Source organism: Melanerpes formicivorus, unplaced genomic scaffold (genome assembly GCF_026170545.1).
Source record: "Melanerpes formicivorus ecotype bairdi unplaced genomic scaffold, bMelFor1.0.p_v2 SCAF_166, whole genome shotgun sequence".
Lineage (NCBI taxonomy): Eukaryota > Metazoa > Chordata > Aves > Piciformes > Picidae > Melanerpes > Melanerpes formicivorus.
In genome coordinates, this window is record NW_027142518.1 from 225,000 (window position 1) to 244,202 (window position 19,203).

The window sequence follows — 19,203 nt, forward strand, 5'->3', positions numbered from 1 at the left end:
TTCCATTCCATTCCATTCCATTCCATTCCATTCCATTCCATTCCATTCCATTCCATTCCATTCCAGTTTCTCTCTTACAAAACACAGACAGAAACCTGCCTTCTGCTGTCACTTCTTGCATGCTGTAGGTGAGAGTTTTGTCCAGGAGGATCAGAACTTTCAGGAACAGGAGAGCAAATCAGCTTCAGCTGTTGTAAAGTGAACTCGCTCATCCAAGCCAAGGGAAGAGACATCCACTGTTTAATATCATCATCACAAAGAGCTGAAATGCAGCAAGAATGCCTCCTTTGTACAGACTCAGCAGCACAGAAAGACAGAACAATGTTAACTAGAATAAAACCAAACCAAACCAAATCCAAATGAAATAAACCAAAGCAAAGCAAAACAGAAGAAACCAAAATAAACCAAACCAAAACATAAAAAACCAAAACACCCAACCCCTGAATCAAACAAAATAAAATGAAACTAAACAGAGCAGAATAAACCAAACCACAACAACAAAGCAAAACCATACAACCAAATCAAGGAAAACCAAATACAGCAAACCAGAAGAAACCAAAAGAGAGCAAAAAGCAAAACTGAATCCAAGAAAAGGAAACAGAATGAAACAAACCAGAATCAACCAAACCAAAGCAAAGACTAAAGCTAAAACAAAATAAAATGAAACAAAATAGAATCAACCAAACCAAAGCAAAAAATGAAACTAAATAAACCAAAATAAACCAAACCCAAACAGAATAAACCAAAACAAAGCAAAAAATAGAACTAAATCAAGCAAAATAAACCAAACCAAAACAGAATAAACCAAAGCAAAGCAAAAAATAGAACTACATGAATCAAAATTAACCAAAATAAAACAGAATAAAGCAAACCAAAGCAAAAAAATAGAACTAAATCAAGCAAAATAAACCAAACCAAAACAGAATAAACCAAACCAAAGCAGAAAAAAGCAAACCAAAGCAGAAAATAGAACTAAATCAAGCAAAATAAACCAAACCAAAACAGAATAAACCAAAGCAAAGCAAAAAATAGAACTAAATCAAAGACAATAAACCAAACCCAAACAGAATAAACCAAAGGAAAAAAATAGAACTAAATCAAACAAAATAAACCAAAATGAAACAGAATAAAGGAAACCAAAGCAAAAATTAGAACTAAATCAAGCAAAATAAACCAAACCAAAACAGAATAAACCAAACCAAAGCAAAAAATAGAACTAAATGAATCAAAATCAACCAAATCAAAACAGAATAAACCAAACCAAAGCAAAAAATAGAACTAAATGAATCAAAATCAACCAAATCAAAACAGAATAAACCAAACCAAATGAAACAATAGAACTAAATCAAAGAAAATAAACCAAACCAAAACAGGATAAAACAACCCAAAGGAAAAAAATAGAACTAAATCAAGCAAAATAAACCAAAGCAAAGCAAAAAATAGAACTAAATCAAGGAAAATAAACCAGACCAAAATTAAACAGAATCAACCAAACCAAACATTAAAACTAAATAAAACAAAGCAAAACAGAATAAACCAAAAGAAACCAAACAATAAAACTAAATCAAACAAAACAAAACAAAGTGAAACAAAATAGGATCAACCAAACCAAATAAAAAATCAAACTACATCAAGCTAAATGAACTAAACCAAACCAGAACAGAATAAACCAAAGCATAAAACTCAATCCAATAAAGTAAAACTAAGCTGAATGGAATAAACCAAAGCAGAACAGAATAAACCAAAGCAGAACAGAATAAACCAAAGCAAAGCAAGAAAGAAAACCAAATCAAAGAAAAGAAAGTAAAGCAGAACAGAATAAACCAAAGTACAGCATAAAACTCAATCCAATATAGTAAAACTAAGCTTAATGGAATAAACCAAAGCAGAACAGAATAAACCAAAGCAGAACAGAATAAACCAAAGCAAAGCAAGAAAGAAAACCAAATCAAAGAAAAGAAAGTAAAGCAGAACAGAATAAACCAAAGCAAAGCATAAAACTCAATCCAATATAGTAAAACTAAGCTGAATGGAATAAACCAAAGCAGAACAGAATAAACCAAAGCAGAATAGAATAAACCAAAGCAGAACAGAATAAACCAAAGCAGTACAGAATAAACCAAAGCAGAACAGAATAAACCAAAGCAGTACAGAATAAACCAAAGCAGAACAGAATAAACCAAAGCAGAACAGAATAAACCAAAGCAGAACAGAATAAACCAAAGCAGAACAGAATAAACCAAAGCAGTACAGAATAAACCAAAGCAGAACAGAATAAACCAAAGCAGAACAGAATAAACCAAAGCAGTACAGAATAAACCAAAGCAGAACAGAATAAACCAAAGCAGAACAGAATAAACCAAAGCAAAACAGAATAAACCAAAGCAAAGCAAGAAAGAAAACCAAAGCAAAGAAAGTAAACCACAACAGAATCAACCAAAGCAAAGCAAAAACTAAAACCACATCAAACAAAATCAAGGAAGCCAACAGAAATCAGAATCAAGCAAGCCAGCCCAAAAAACTGAAATTAAAGCAGACCAAAGAAGCCAAACCAAAACAGAATGAACCAAGCAAAGCAACAACTAAATCAAACAAAGGCAAAGAAAATGAAACAGAATAGGGTAAGGCAAAATAAACCAAACCCAAAGAACATTAAACAGTTAAATAAAACAAAACCAAACCAAAATAAAACCAAACCAAAATAAAACCAAAATAAACCAAAACCAAATAAACCAAACCCAAATAAACCAAAACCAAAATAAACCAAACCAAAATAAAACCAAACCAAAATAAAACCAAACCAAAATAAATCAACTCAAAATAAAACAAACAAAACCCAAACCCAAAACAGAACAAACCAAACCAAAATGAAGCAAACCCAAATAAACCCAGAGTGAAACGAAATAAACCCAAAGCACAGCAAAATAAAGCAGGGCAAAATGCAGCGAAAGAGAACAAAAGGAAACAATCAAAGACCATAAAATAACATCACCAAATCGAATGAACCAGCCCAAACCAGCCCAAAAATCTCTACAGGGAAGCCTAACAAACAGAGAAACAAAGGTGAAGCAGCTCTGTGCTGCTCCTGGCTTAGCCAACTTTCCCCCCCCAGCCTTTTCCAGGGGGACTCTCAGGAGCTCCTGCGTTTGACCTTCCAGTTCTGAGGCAAACTGCAAAGAATCGAATCTGTCTTCGAGTCAGGAACAGCTGTGAATGGTTCAAGCTTGAGCTGAGGCCTCTCTGAACTACAGGGCAGGGGGCAGTGATGAGGAGGAGCTGAGCTGCACACCCGTGTCTGGAAGAGCAGCAGCTTCAGGACAGAACAGTTCCTGCTGCAGGACAGGCAGCTGTTAGGAGAGTGATTGACAGCAGCACAGGAGGGGACAGCATGAGGACCACAAGCAGCTTTCTCTTCCACTTCCTTCTGGTAATGTTGTCCTGTTCCCAACTGTCTGTAACAGAAAAAGAGGGAGGGGAAAAGAAAAATAAGGGCGGGGGAGAGAATTATTGATTGAAAATAGGCCTTCTGTAACTCAGTTTGTGTCAGGTTCCCTCAGATCCCTTGATTGACTTCAAAGGAGCTCTGTAGTAAATACCATCTCATCTAGACCAGGCAGCAGAAAGGCTAAGCTGAATGTAGTCCTCTGCAGGTGTATGCAGCAATAATGAATGAGGAGAATCACAGAGCTGTCAGGCTTGGAAGGGACCTCAAGGAGCAGCCAGTCCCAACCCCCTGCCATGGCCAGGGACACCTCACACTACAGCAGGTTGCTCACAGCCACAGCCAGCCTGGCTGCAAACACCTCCAGGCAGGAGGCTTCCACCACCTCCCTGGGCAACCTGTGCCAGGCTCTCACCACCCTCATGGCCAACAACTTCTTCCTCACATCCAAGCTCAATCTCCCCATTTCTAGTTCTGCTCCATCCCCCCCAGTCCTATCACTCCCTGACACCCTCAAAAGTCCCTCCACAGCTTTCTTGGAGCCCCCTTTAGATACTGGAAGGCCACAAGAAGGTCTCCTGGGAGATAAAAAGGAATGAGCCAAATGCTTCTGATGTTGTATCTGGAGGTAGTTCTTGAATCCTTTCTAGAGTGATCCTGTTGAATACTGCTGGTGCCCACTAGGCACCAAAATTCAGACACTAGGTTAGGTTGGAAGGGACCTTCAAGATCATCCACTTCCAACCCTCTGCCATGAGCAGGGACACCTCCCACCAGCCCATGGCTTCCATGGATAAAAACCCAACCAAGCCAACACCACTTTGGATTCTATGGTTAGAAACCCAACCAAGCCAACACCACTTTGGATTCCATGGTTAAAAACCCAACCAAGCCAACACCACTTTGGATTCCACGGTTAAAAACCCAACCAAGCCAACACCACTTTGGATTCCATGGTTAAAAACCCAACCAAGCCAAGACCACTTTGGATTCCATGGTTAAAAACCCAACCAAGCCAACACCACTTTGGATTCCATGGATAAAAACCCAACCAAGCCAACACCACTTTGACTTCCATGGTTAGAGACCCAACCAAGCCAACACCACTTTGGCCAAGCCTATGGGGCAAAGCTGTGAGTTTATGCAACTTGTTTGTGTCTCTGTCACCCTGCAGATTAAACCCAAGCATACTTCTCTTGGGGTGCCTTTGTTGTGCCAATTCAGCCAATGCAATTCCAGGTGAGTATTAACACATGTTTAATTAACAAGAAAAGAGAAAGCAGAACTTTCATAGCTGCATTTTCATTGGATCTTCACACACCAGCAAAGCTTCATTTTGTAGAGCATCCTACAGCATAGAATCACAGAGCCACTAGGGCTGGAAAAGATACTGGGCCTGTACCCCAAACACTTAACAGATTTCATATCACAGTTAGAGAGTTAAGCAGCAGAAGGAAAACCAAAACCAATTAAGTGCTGTAGGCAAGGAAGGAAACAAGCTCTGGGGTGGGGTGTGAAACAAAAGGGAGGAGGCTGAGGAGGAGGCTCAAAGGAGACCTTCTTGCTCTCTCCAACTCCCTGAAGGGAGGTTGTAGCCAGGTGGGGGTTGGTCTCTTCTCCCAGGCACCCAGCACCAGAACAAGAGGACACAGTCTCAAGCTGTGCCAGGGGAGGTTCAAGCTGGATGTTAGGAAGTTCTTCCCAGAAAGAGAGATTGGCCATTGGGATGTGCTGCCCAGGGAGGTGGTGGAGTCACCATCCCTGGAGGTGTTCAAGAAGAGATTGGACATGACATTTGGAGCCATGGTTTAGTTGATTAGATGGTATCCTATTCCATTCCATTCCATTCTAAAATGCCCCTTTTTAAGTCTAAAGGAGGTCAGTGTCATGAAGCAGCATAAAAGCAGTTCAGTTTACCTCAGCATCATCCATTTCTGTGCTGCTCTCCTACAACCACTTCAGCTTCTCTCTGAACTGTGAAAATCTTTCTCTGGAGAGCTGTCGTCGCTGAGGTCGCTGTAGCTGTCACTGGGGCAAGGCAATGCACAGTCAGAAGGATCTAGACCAGAGGTGTGATCTCAACCACCCCCACTCCCCAGCCCAGATGAAGCCTATGACCCAACACTTCCCTCAAATGCAACCCACTTCTAGAAGACTGATTCCAGCTCCTGCTCAGTGTTGGTGTTGTGGAATGCCTTCCTCGACAGGAATGGGCTGTAGTTTGGAGTCCGAGACCACAGAACCATGGAATGCTTTGGGTTGGAAGAGAACTTAAAGCCCATCCAGTTCCAAGCCCCTGCCATGGGCAGGGACACCTCCCACCAGGTTGCCCAGGGAGGCTGTGGCTGACTCCTGCCTGGAGGTGGTCAAGGCCAGGCTGGATGAGGCCTTGAGCAAGCTGGGCTGGTGGGAGGCGTCCCTGCCCATGGCAGGGGGGTTGGAACTGGTTGACCTTTGGAGGTCCCTTCCAACCCAAACCCTTCTATGACTCCATGACACTCCTGCTGGTGATGCAGTCCTCATAAAGAGCAGGCCAGAGCAGGCCAGCAAGAAATCCTCCACCTGGTCATTTCAGCAGCTGGCCAAGAAGCGCCCAGCTGCAGTGAGGAAGGAGCTGCTCCCAGTCTGAGCAAGCATGCCAGATGCACACAGACAAACACAACAGCACCAACGTTGTACTTACTTCCTTCTGAAAGCACCCAAGGGAAGAGGGAACACAAAGTCAGCACTGTTAGAACAGGTTTCAGTCCCACATCACAGCAAACCAGCAAAACCTCTGCCCAGGGGAGGGGGTGGAAGTGTGCCTGTGGCACCTCATGATGGCCCTGAGCTAAGCCCAAAGCCTTCAGAGAACTTTCTTTAAATGTCCTCTGCTGCCCAGGGGCAGTCACAGCCCCAAACCATCTGCCAGAGCTGTGCCATAACACACAGCATGGGGGACAGCTGCTCAACCAACACCACCCAGAGAGCTTCACCTCCTGCAGACAGCTGGGAGCTGATCCCCACCCAGCACCCCACTGAATGACACAGATTTGAGAGGCAGTCACCCACACAAGAGGTCAGCTGATGGCATCCACCCAGACTTGTGTTAAGTGTTTGACACTGCCCTGCATGATACCCTGGTGAGCAAATAGGACAAGCATGGGCTTGAGGGGTGGCCACTGGCTGGGTAAGGAATTGGCTGGGTGGCAGCACTCAGAGAGCTGTGCTCAATGGCCAACTGGAGGCCACTGACAAGTGGCACCCCTCAAGGCTGGGTACTGGACCAGTGCTGCTTCACATCAGTGTCAGTGACATAGGCAGTGGCATTGGGGCACCCTCAGCAGCTTTGTGGGTCACACCAAGCTGGGTGGTGTGGTTGACACTCTGGAGTGAAGGGATCCAACCAGAGGCACTTGGACAGGCTTCAGAGCTGAGCCCAAGCCAACTTCATGAAGCTCAACAGGGCCAAGGGCAAGGTCCTGCACTTGGGTCAGGGCAATCCCAAGCACAGATCCAGGCTGGGTGAGGAGTGGCTGAGGGCAGCCTGGAGGAGAAGGCCTTGGGGGTGTCAGTTGGTGACAAACTCCCCAGGAGCCAGCAGTGGTCCCTGGCAGCCCAGCAGGCAGCTGTGTGCTGAGCTGCATCCAGAGCAGGGAGAGCAGCAGCACAGGGAGGGGATTCTGCCCTCTGCTCTGCTCAGACCCCACCTGCAGCACTGCCTCCAGTTCTGGGGCCCCCAGCACAAGAGGGACCTGGAGCTGCTGGAGAGGGTCCAGAGGAGGCCACCAAGATGCTCAGAGGGCTGCAGAACCTCCCCTGTGGGGACAGGCTGAGAGTTGGGGCTGTTCAGCCTGGAGAAGAGAAGGCTCCAGGGAGACCTTCAGTACCTGAAGGGGACTGCAAGGAAGCCAGGAAGGGACTTTTGGCAAGGGCTGGGAGTGATAGGATGAGAGGGAATGGATTGAAGCTTGAGGAGGGCAGATTGAGACTGGAGAGGAGGAAGAAATTCTTCCCATTGAGGCTGGTGAGACTCTGGCACAGGCTGCCCAGGGAGGCTGTGGCTGCCTCCTCCCTGGGGGTGTTCAAGGCCAAGCTGGATGAGGCCTTGAGTAAGCTGGGCTGGTGGGAGGTGTCCCTGCCCACAGCAAAGGGTTTGGAACTGGTTGACCTTTGGAGGTCTCTTCCAACCCAACCCATTCTATGACTCTAGGACCTGGAGGATGAGGTAGTCCCTCCAACAATGTGAGTGCCAAACTGCAGACAAGTGAGTGAGGAAGTTTACCTGGGAGACAATTTACAGCCGCGCTGCAGGTAAGCACTGAGCGTCCCAGTTGCTGCTAGCAGCAGCCCCAGGTAGGGAGGTGAAGGCTTCATAGGTCTGGAGGAAAACTCTGGGTGGAACTGAACCCCCACAAAATATGGGTGATCTGCAAGAGAGGTGGCAAAGGAAGTTACAAGATGTAGGAATAAGATAGTAGAAGAACTGATATGGGAAAGAGTTTATTGAAGATTTCATAGGAGTCCAGGAGCTCTTCTCAGTGATATCCAGTGACAGGACAAGGGCCAAAGGGTGCAAGCAACAGGTCTGCAATGCCTCCACACAAGGAGACTCCACAACCTCTCTGGGCAGCCTGCTCCAGCCCTCTCACACCCTCACAGACAAAAACTTTCCCTCCTCTTCCCCTGGCACCTCCTCTGCTCCAGCTGACACCCAGTGCCCCTTGGGCTCTCCTTGCACATCCCTCAGCAGAGCCTGGCTGCCTCCTCCCCACACTGCCCTGCACATCTTCAGCCCCAGCACTGAGGGCAGCCCTCAGGCTCCTCTGCTCCAAGCTCCAAGCCCCAGCTGCCTCAGCCTGGCCTCACAGGGAGATCTTCCACTGCCTGCAGCAGCTTGGGGGCTCTGCCATCCACTCTCTCCAGCACTTCCCTCAGCTCCTTCTTGACCTGAGGGGCCCAGACCTGGACACAAGATTGCAGCTGTGGCCTCCCCAGGGCAGAGCAGAGGGGCAGGAGAACCTCTCTGACCTACCAACCCTTCTGATCTGACCTTGGTTTCCCTTGGCCACCTTGGCCACCAGGGCTCGTGGGCATGCTGCTGTATGGTCCTACTGAGCTAACATGATGAGCTTTGGGAACAGGAACATTTCTGTCTCTCTTATACACCCAGTCCTTGGGAAGCCTTCAGACTTCTCCTAACATCCTCTGAATCATTAGCCATCTCAATGCACAGGTGGAGTCATCTGAAGGGACCTGCAGGCAGGTTGGGGAGGGACTGCTCAGAAGGGGCTGTGGGGATAGAACCAGAGGTAATGGTTTGGAACTGGAGCAGGGCAGAGTCAGGTTGGACATCAGGAGGATGTTCTGCACAGTGAGCCTGGAGAGACACTGGAACAGGCTGCCCTGGGAGGTGCTTGAGGCTCTGTCCCTGGAGCCATTCAAGCTCAGCCTGGATGTGTCCCTGGGCAGCCTGCTCTGGCTGGAGGTGTCCCTGCTGCCTGCCCTCGGAGGGTCCCTTCCATCCCAGGGCAGTCTGTGACTGTGAGTCAGGAGTGTTCCCCAGCCCAACCTTGGCTGTTCTGACAGCCCAGCAGTCTGCCTCTGTGCACTGCAACAAACTGCACTTCCCAGGGCTTCAGCAGAAGCAGGAAGGGCTCCAGAAAAGTCAGACACTCACTCTCTAGCTCAATCATTTCCATCCTGTTCCCTTCTGTATCATGGCCAACAAACTTCAAACCTTTCTCTTCAAAGCACTGAGTCAGTTCTGGGTTCACCTGAAACATTCAAAACAATATTAATTGTAGTTGCACTTCTTTGTGGCTTCCACAGCCAAGAGTGATGAATTGCCATGGTGTTGGCAGGGGTGCAGGGATGAGAAGAGAGGAGAGTTGGGAGTTTGACTTTCTTGTTTTCACAGCTCTCTGGAGTAAAGCTGTGACAGCAGCCATGCTCACTGAAAGGATGAGGCACTGACCTTAGAACTAACTACACTGCACTCAAAAGCCTGCAAGACAGGGTCCCTCCAGCTTGCTGCCCTTCTGACCCTGAGCAGCTTGCATTCCTGGTTCTGCAAAGGGCTCAATGCAGTAAGCACCAAGCCTGAGCTGCACTTGCAACCCTGCAGCTCAGTGCTTATGGCACAAGCTGTGGTGCAGCTCCTCCTCCAGGCTGGGCAGCTCTGCACTGACCTGCTTTGTTTCCTGGGTGGTGGTCTCACTGCTCCCTCAATATTCCAAACCCTGAGCACCTTGACTGCCATTCCATTCTGCTCTCAGCTTTCTGGGGAGACTTAGTATTCACAGAATCACAGAATGGCTCAGGCTGGAAAGGACCTCAGAGCTCACCTGAAGGGAGGTTGTAGTCAGGTGGGAGTTGGTCTCTTCTGCCAGGCACCCAGCACCAGAACAAGAGGACACAGTCTCAAGCTGTGCCAGGGGAGGTTTAGGCTGGAGGTGAGGAAGAAGTTCTTCCCAGCAAGAGAGATTGGCCATTGGAATGTGCTGCCCAGGGAGGTGGTGGAGTCACCATCCCTGGAGGTGTTTAGGAAGAGCCTGGATGAGGCACTTGGTGCCATGGTTTAGTTGATTAGATGGTGTTGAGTGATAGGTTGGACTTGATGATCTCCAAGGTCTTTTCCAACCTGGTTAATTCTATTCTATTCTATTCTACTCTATTCTATTCTATTCTATTCTATTCTATTCTATTCTATTCTATTCTATTCTATTCTATCTCCTCCAAGCTCCCCACCATGCCCTGGGACACCTCTCAGCTCCACTCAGCTGCTCAAGGCCTCAGCCAGCCTGGACCTCAACACCCCCAGCAAGGAGGCAGCCACAGCCTCCCTGGGCAGCCTGGGCCACACTCTCACCACCCTCACACTCAACAACTTCTGCCTCAGCTCCACTCTCACCCTGCTCTGCCTCAGCTCCAAACCATTCCCCCTTGGCCTGGCTCCAGACCCCCTCAGCAAAAGTCTCTCTGCAGCCTTCCTGCAGGATGCCTTCAGCTCCTGGCAGGCAGCTCTGAGGTGCCCCTGGAGCCTTCTCTTCTGCAGGCTGAACACCCCCAGCTCCCTCAGCCTGTGCTCACAGCAGAGCTGCTCCAGCCCTGGGAGCATCTCTGTGACTCTCTGAATCATTTGAAGCATGCACACAGGTCTCAGGCCAGGTCCCTTCTGAAATGTCTCAGAGGGGAAAACAAAGCCTCACAATGAAGTGGTTAAGCATTGGAACAGATTGTCAAAAGAGATTAAAAGCCAGATGAGACAAAATCCTCATCAGTCTGATCTAACTTTGACATTGACTCCACTCCTAGCAGGAAGTTGGGAGAGCAAGAGAGGTTGGGCACTCTCCTCCTCTGCAGACATTCCAACCCTTCCTGGATGCATTCCTGTGTGACCTGCCCTAGGTGTTAGAAGACTTAGAGAGGTTCCTCTGGATTTAAGTTCTCCTGTCTAACCTTTACTCAATTCTGAGTGATGTTTAGGTAAGAAATTCCCCACTGGCCTTGAGGGACATCACTGCCAGCAAGGGAAACACCTCAAGGCTGAGAGCACATCAGCAGTGCTTACCTCATACCGATGCCTGTGTCGCTCCTCTACAAACATTTCATCACCATAAAGCTTCCCTGAAGAGACAACAGGAAAAGAAATCAATGCTGATGATTGCCCTATAATCGTTGGTACAACTATTCCTGGTCAGTTAAAAGCCCCTAAAACAATTCACTTGTCAAGCACAACAGGACACAAAGCCATCTCACTCCAGCTTCCTGTTGTTCTGAGTGACTCACTGAGTCACAGAGTGTGAGGGGCTGGAAGGGAGCTGCAGAGAGCAGCCAGGCCAAGCCCCCTGCCACAGCAGGAGCACCCAGGGCAGCTCACACAGCAACACAGCCAGCTGGCTTTGCAAGGCCTCCACACAAGGACACTCCACAACCTCTCTGGGCAGCCTGCTCCAGCCCTCTCACACCCTCACAGCCAAAAAGCTTTCCCTCCTCTTCCCCTGGCACCTCCTCTGCTCCAGCTGACACCCAGTGCCCCTTGGGCTGTCCTTGCACATCCCTGAGCAGAGCCTGGCTGCCTCCTCCCCACACTGCCCTGCACAGCTTCAGCCCCAGCACTGAGGGCAGCCCTCAGGCTCCTCTGCTCCAAGCTCCAAGCCCCAGCTGCCTCAGCCTGGCCTCACAGGGAGATCTTCCACTGCCTGCAGCAGCTTGGGGGCTCTGCCATCGACTCTCTCCAGCACTTCCCTCAGCTCCTTCTTGACCTGAGGGGCCCAGACCTGGACACAAGATTCCAGCTGTGGCCTCCCCAGGGCAGAGCAGAGGGGCAGGAGAACCTCTCTGACCTCCTGACCACAGCCCTTCTAATGCAGCCCAGGATGCCCTTGGCCTTCTTGGCCACCAGGGCACATTGCTGGCTCAGGGGCATCCTTCTGCCCACATGCATCCCCAGGTCCCCTAAGTCAGTCCCCAACCCATCCTGCTCCATGGGGTTGTTCTTTCCCAGATGCAAGGCTCTAGCCAAGCAACTCCAAAGTGTTTGCTATTAACCACTTTAGAAGCAATTCTGTTGGGAGCCCAGAAGCTGCCTGCTGTGGTGTACTGATCCAGTAATACACCCAGCAATGCACCCAGTGCTCCTTGTGCTGTCCTTGGACATCCCTGAGAAAATACTCCAGTTACACTCTCTAACACCATTTAGTGGCCATGGCAGTTGGGTTATGGTTGGACTTGAGGACCTAAAGATCTTTTCCAGCCTTTAGTGATTCCCTGATTCCATGGTTGTTGCTTTGCCAGGTTCCAGACTTCCTACCCAAAGGGCAAGGCATGAGAGCAGAAAAGTAACTTACTTAACACAGAATTCTGTGTCTTGAACACAGTCCTCCTCTTCCCCAGCCTCATTGTGCCACCCATATCTCCTGGGTTGTGCTCTGGCATATCAATGACCTGCAGAGAAAAAAACTGTTGGAAGTGTTGCTTCATCCAATAACCCAAAGATAAACCAGCACCAGAACAAGAGGACACAGTCTCAAGCTGTGCCAGGGGAGGTTCAGGCTGGATGTGAGGAAGAAATTCTTCCCAGCAAGAGAGATTGGCCATTGGGATGTGCTGCCCAGGGAGGTGGTGGAGTCACCATCCCTGGAGGTGTTCAAGAGGGGATTGGATGTGGCACTTGGAGCCATGGTTTGGTTAGTCATGAGGTGTTGGGTGACTCTGTGTCACCCAGAGGTGTTCTCTGAGGTCTTTTCCAACCTTATTGATTCTCTGATAACAAAAAGGCAGCAGTGCATAGGAGGTTTCATGGCTTTAGAAGTGGGAACAGTTGATTTTCCTTCCTAGCACTCTCAACCAAAGCTTCTCTTTGCTTCTCCTGCAGCTGTGCTGAGGCTGAGGATGGGCACTCAGCTGTTACAGATCAACAAAAGCAATTTGTTCATGCCCTGATTTAATGTTTAGGGGTGGGGGAAAACACCCCAAACATAACCTAAAAAAACCCTTAAGAGACACCAAAATGTTAGCTATAGAGTTCTGCCACCAGCCACTCCCAGTGCCATCAGAGCACACAGACTTCAAAACATGTAGCAAAGAATCACAGAGCTGAGGCTGGAAGGGACTTGAGAGATCATTAAGACCAAGTGATTGCCCAGCTTCCTCTTGCTCTGAGTGACTCACAGAGTCACAGAGTGCCAGGGGTTGGAAGGGAGCTCCAGAGAGCAGCCAGGCCAAGCCCCTGCCAGAGCAGGAGCACCCAGGGCAGCTCACACAGCAACACAGCCAGCTGGCTTTGCAATGCCTCCACACAAGGAGACTCCACAACCTCTCTGGGCAGCCTGCTCCAGCCCTCTCACACCCTCACAGGGATAAAACTGTTCCCTTCTCTTCCCCTGGCACCTCCTCTGCTCCAGCTGCTACCCAGTGCCCCTTGGGCTGTCCTGGGACATCCCTGAGGAAATCACTCTAGTGAAATACTACAAAACACAGTTCTGAATTGTCATCTAATTTTTTTAACCATTTTCTTTCTTCATTCCTTATGTCTGTGCATAAAGCCTGTGCTGTCCTGTGGGGCCAGGCTGAGAGAGTTGGGGCTGTTGAGCCTGGAGAAGAGAAGGCTCCAGGGAGACCTCAGAGCAGCCTCCCAGTACCTGAAGGGGGCTACAAGAAAGCCAGGAAGGGACTTTTGCCAAGGGCTGGGAGTGATAGGATGAGAGGGAATGGATTGGAGCTTGAGGAGGGCAGATTGAGACTGGAGAGGAGGAAGAAATTCTTTGCAGTGAGGCTGGGGAGATTCTGGCACAGGTTGCCCAGGGAGGCTGTGGCTGCCTCCTGCCTGGAGGTGTTCAGCACCAGGCTGGATGAGGCCTTGATCAAGCTGGGATGGTGGGAGCTGTCCCTGCCCATGGCAGGGGAGTTGGAACTGGATGAGCTTTAGGGTCCCTTCCAACCTAAAGCATTCCATGCATCTCTGTCTCTCTGCTGTGTTATTAGAAACCAGCTCTCCATCTTCCCCGGGACTTGCAGGTTTATCATTGTATAAAAAAGAGCTAAGACTTGAAACATAAACTTTTGTGGTCAGGAAAGGAAAGGAACTACTTATGAGGCAACACTTCAGAGCTATTCTGACTCTGGATCCTTCTTACTGATCTATTCTGTGGCTCTGATCAACTCCAGCATCTACCACAGCACAACCTTCAAGGTTCACATCCTGCAGAAGCTTCTCTACAACCCAGCCAAGGCAAGGCAAGCAGCTTTCCAAAGTCAAGTGGCACTGCTGCCCTGCAGGCTAAGGACAGCAAAAGGAATAGAATAGAATAGAATAGAATAGAATAGAATAGAATAGAATAGAATAGAATAGAATAGAATAGAATAGAATAGAATAGAATAAAATAGAATAGAATAGACCAAGTTGGGAGAGACTTCCAAGATCAGCAAGTCCAACCTATCACCCAACACCATCTAATCAACTAAACCATGGCACCAAGTGCCTCAGCCAGGCTCTTCCTAAACACCTCCAGGCATGGGGACTCCACCACCTCCCTGGGCAGCACATCCCAATGGCCAATCTCTCTTGCTGGGAAGAACTTTCTCCTCACCTCCAGCCTGAACCTCCCCTGGCACAGCTTGAGACTGTGTCCTCTTGTTCTGGTGCTGGCTGCCTGGCAGAAGAGACCAACCCCCACCTGGCTACAACCTCCCTTCAGGGAGTTGGAGAGAGCAAGAAGGTCTCCCCTGAGCCTCCTCTTCTCCAGGCTAAGCAACCCCAGCTCCCTCAGCCTCGCCTCACAGGGCTGTGCTCCAGACCCCTCCCCAGCTTTGTTGCCCTTCTCTGGACACCTTCCAGCAGCTCAACATCTTTCCTAAACTGAGGGGCCCAGAACTGGACACAGGACTCAAGGTGTGGCCTCAGCAGTGCTGAGCACAGGGCACAATGACTTCCCTGCTCCTGCTGGCCACACTCTTCCTGATGCAGGCCAGGATGCCCTTGGCCTTCTTGGCACCCTGGGCACACTGCTGCCTCATGTTCAGCCTACTCTCAACCAGTCTCCCCAGGTCCCTCTCTGTCTGGCTGCTCTCAGCCACTCTGACCCCAGCCTGGAGCACTGCCTGGGGTTGTTGTGGCCAATGTGCAGAACCTGGCACTTGGATGTGTTCAATCTCCTGCCCTTGGACTCTGCCCATCTGTGCAGCCTGGCAAGGTCCCTCTGCAGAGCTCTCCTGCCCTCTAACAGATCAACTCCTGCTGATGGACTCAATGCCCTCCTCCAGATCATCAATAAAGATATTGAACAGGCTGGGGCCCAGCACTGGTCCCTGGGGCACACGACTGATGCCTGGCTGCCAGCTGGCTGTGGCACCATCTGTCCCTGCTGACTGCAGGGGGTTGGACTGGATGAGCTTTGGAGGTCCCTTCCAACCCAACCCAACCCAACCCAACCCAACCCAACCCATTCTGTGATGCTAAGTTAGGCACTGAGCAGCAGAGCTGCATTTGCAGGGGAATGGGCAGTGGGGAGCTGCAGAGCTGAAGCTACAGAGTGTTTCTCCTGCCCTGTGGTTCTTCACCCTGCCCGTGGGCTGAGGAGCTCCTGGGGGTGCAGTGGTGTTTGGGTGGGCACCGCGAAGCGATCGGTGGTGTTGGGGGGGGCCGTGGCTGCCCTGCCTGGCTGTGCACGGAGCCAGCTGCACGTGGTGTGGCTGCTGTGCCGGCTGGTGACACAGCCTGGGGCTTCTGCTGTGGCAATCCCTCCTGCTGCTTGCTTGGTAAACACTGGCAGCATCACTGCACTTACCTGTGGGCTGATCTGTGCTGCCCACCCACGCCTTTCACAAGGGATGTCTGCCTTGTGCTGGGTGTGCTCCTCTGCTCTCCCTCTGACTCAATGCCTGCTGCAGCTGTGCCAGCCTACAACTGGCACTCCTGGAGATGGTCCTCCCCTCCCCTCCCCAAACCTCTCCGAACCTCTCCGAACCTCTCCTCCCCTCCCCTCCCCTTCCCTCTCCTCTCCTCTCCAAACCTCTCCTCTCCGAACCTCTCCTCTCCGAACCTCTCCTCTCCTCTCTGAACCTCTCCCCTCCTCTCCTCTCCCTCTCCTCTCCTCTCCTCTCCTCTCCTCTCCTCTCCTCTCCTCTCCTCTCCTCTCCTCTCCTCTCCTCTCCTCTCCTCTCCTCTCCTCTCCTCTCTGAACCACTCCCCTCCTCTCCCCTCCTCTCTGAACCTCTCCCCTCCTCTCCCCTCCTCTCCCCTCCTCTCCCCTCCTCTCCCCTCCTCTCCCCTCCTCTCCCCTCCTCTCCTCTCCTCTCCTCTCCTCTCCTCTCCTCTCCTCTCTGAACCTCTCTGAACCTCTCCTCTCCTCTCTGAACCTCTCCCCTCCTCTCCCCTCCTCTCCCCTCCTCTCCTCTCCGAACCTCTCCGAACCTCTCCGAACCTCTCCGAACCTCTCCGAACCTCTCCTCCCCGAACCTCTCCTCTCCTTTTCCCCTTCCCTCCCCAAACCCCAGCCCTCAAAGAGCTCTCCCTGCCTCCCTCTGGGTAACCAGGGGAGATGTACTCCATACAGTGGCATGGCAGGACCTGAGGCAGGAGAAAGACAAAAGTTCCTGGCCCTGCTGGGATGGTTGAAATGGTTTGGTGCTGTGTTGTCAGGGCCCTGGTTGCTCCCTGCTGAGTGTCTGGGCTGGAGAGGATTTCTCCTTAGTAAGCTTTTCTCCATCTCCTAACAAGAATGCAACAACCCAAGCAGGGGATTGCTGAAAGAAGATTGCAGCTCATGGGTGCTTCGAGTCAGCATTCACCTGCAGCAGGATGTAATGCTGCCCAGGCTGCCTCATGCTTGGAATGTGCTTTTTGTTCTCTTGGAATTAATCATTAGAATGGATCCTAGGCTGCCTCCAGCTCTGGGGTCCCCAGCAGGAGAAGGACACAGAGCTGCTGCAGGGAGGCCAGAGGAGGCCACCAAGATGCTCCAAGGGCTGGAGCAGCTCTGCTGTGAGCACAGGCTGAGGGAGCTGGGGGTGTTCAGCCTGCAGAAGAGAAGGCTCCAGGGGCACCTCAGAGCTGCCTGCCAGGAGCTGAAGGCATCCTGCAGGAAGGCTGCAGAGAGACTTTTGCTGAGGGGGTCTGGAGCCAGGCCAAGGGGGAATGGTTTGGAGCTGAGGCAGAGCAGGGTCAGAGTGGAGCTGAGGCAGAAGTTGTTGAGTGTGAGGGTGGTGAGAGTCCTATGAGCTCCAGTAAATGTGCAGATGACAGCAAGCTGGGGGCAGGAGTTGATCTGTTAGAGGGCAGGAGAGCTCTGCAGAGGGACCTTGCCAGGCTGGACAGATGGGCAGAGTCCAAGGGCAGGAGATTGAACACATCCAAGTGCCAGGTTCTACACATTTGGCCACAACAACCCCAGGCAGTGCTCCAGGCTGGGGTCAGAGTGGCTGAGAGCAGCCAGGCAGAAAGGGAGCTGAGAGGACTGGTTGAGAGTAGGCTGAACAGGAGCCAGCAGTGTGCCCAGGGGCCAAGAAGGCCAAGGGCATCCTGGCCTGCATCAGGAAGAGTGTGGCCAGCAGGAGCAGGGAAGTCATTGTGCCCTGTGCTCAGCACTGCTGAGGCCACACCTTGAGTCCTGTGTCCAGTTCTGGGCTCCTCAGTTTAGGAAAGATGTTGAGCTGCTGGAAGGTGTCCAGAGAAGGGCAAGAAAGCTGGGGAGGGGTCTGGAACACAGCCCTGTGAGGAGAGGCTGAGGGAGCTGGGGTTGCTTAGCCTGGAGAAGAGGAGGCTCAGGGGAGACCTTCTTGCTCTCTCCAACTCCCTGAAGGGAGGTTGTAGCCAGGTGGGGGTTGGTCTCTTCTCCCAGGCACCCAGCACCAGAACAAGAGGACACAGTCTCAGGCTGTGCCAGGGGAGGTTTAGACTGGATGTTAGGAAGAAGTTCTTCCCAGCAAGAGAGATTGGCCATTGGAATGTGCTGCCCAGGGAGGTGGTGGAGTCACCATCCCTGGAGGTGTTTAGGAAGAGCCTGGATGAGGCACTTGGTGCCATGGTTTAGTTGATTAGATGGTGCTGGGTGATAGGTTGGACTCGATGATCTTGAAGGTCTCTTCCAACCTGGTTTGGTTTATTCTATTCTATTCTATTCTATTCTATTCTATTCTATTCTATTCCATTCCATTCCATTCCATTCCATTCCATTCCATTCCATTCCATTCCATTCCATTCCATTCCATTCCATTCCATTCCATTCCATTCCATTCCATCCTATCCTCCACTACAGCAGCTTGCTCAGGAGCCTTGTTGAGCCTCACAGGATGAAATCTCTTCTGCTCACATTCAGGGCAAGGATGGGAGATAAATAAATACAGAGCTTATGTGGTGGGTTGAACCTCCACCCTCCGGCACAACTCAGAAAACTGAAAACCTTATCTAATAAAAGAAAACCCACTCTTCCCTTTGGGGGAGCCTCTCTGTTATCCTTCTGCCTTGCCTCCAACCAGGCTCCAGATAATTTGATAGAGGAGCAGAGCAGGTATTAAAAAAGAAGCTTTGGGTTTATTCTTTATTCTCCTTGTGTGGAGGCATTGCAAAGCCAGCTGGCTGTGTTGCTGTGTGAGCTGCCCTGGGTGCTCCTGCTCTGGCAGGGGGCTTGGCCTGGCTGCTCTCTGCAGCTCCCTTCCAGCCCCTGACACTCTGTGATTTTGAATTAAATTCACATAGTTCAGAACACAAAACCCCTGACCATTAGGCCATCCTCTGATATAACAATGCAGATGATGTGAGGGTGAGGGATTTTTTTTGCCTCTTAGGCACACTCAGTTCCACTCCTGGAGGTCTCTAAGGCTGTTACAAAAAAGAGTGGAAGTCCCCAGCTGGTATAGAGGGCCTGTCCTTTGTCCCTCTGCTCTGCTCTGGTCAGACCTCACCTGGACTACTGTGTCCAGCTATGGACCCCTCAACACAACAAAGACCAGCCCCAAATCTTTCAAGCCTGCCCCTGAGAAGGTTCTGCAGCCCTCTGATCACCTTTGTGGCCTCCTCTGGACCCTCTCCAGCAGCTCCAGGTCCCTCTTGTGCTGGGGGCCCCAGAACTGGAGGCAGTGCTGCAGGTGGGGGTCTGAGCAGAGCAGAGGGGCAGAATCCCCTCCCTGTGCTGCTGCTCTCCCTGCTCTGGATGCAGCTCAGCACACAGCAATGAGCTCATTGCACAAGGCTCAGAACGTGGAAGGCTAAGACCCTTTTGTCCTTCAAAAGTGCCTCAAGCTACCACAGGGACATCTTCAGCAGCAGCTGGAGTGCCAGC

At 50.4% G+C, this 19,203-nt stretch overlaps 1 protein-coding gene across 3 annotated transcripts in view; it reads right to left on the reverse strand.

Moving 5' to 3' along the window:
- Window positions 1-217: 217 nt before the first annotated feature.
- Window positions 218-19,203, reverse strand: part of CTPS2 (CTP synthase 2) — a 63,186-nt gene continuing 44,200 nt past the window's right edge. For all 3 annotated transcript variants that reach the window (XM_068169167.1, XM_068169168.1, XM_068169166.1), the window contains 6 exons: window positions 12,274-12,370; window positions 10,995-11,050; window positions 9,102-9,198; window positions 7,707-7,851; window positions 5,360-5,470; window positions 218-3,452 (listed from right to left, as the gene is read on the reverse strand). In XM_068169167.1, coding sequence (XP_068025268.1) covers window positions 5,401-5,470; window positions 7,707-7,851; window positions 9,102-9,198; window positions 10,995-11,050; window positions 12,274-12,370 — 465 coding nt within the window. In that variant the 3' untranslated portion in view covers window positions 218-3,452; window positions 5,360-5,400. The remainder of the gene's footprint in view (window positions 3,453-5,359; window positions 5,471-7,706; window positions 7,852-9,101; window positions 9,199-10,994; window positions 11,051-12,273; window positions 12,371-19,203) is intronic.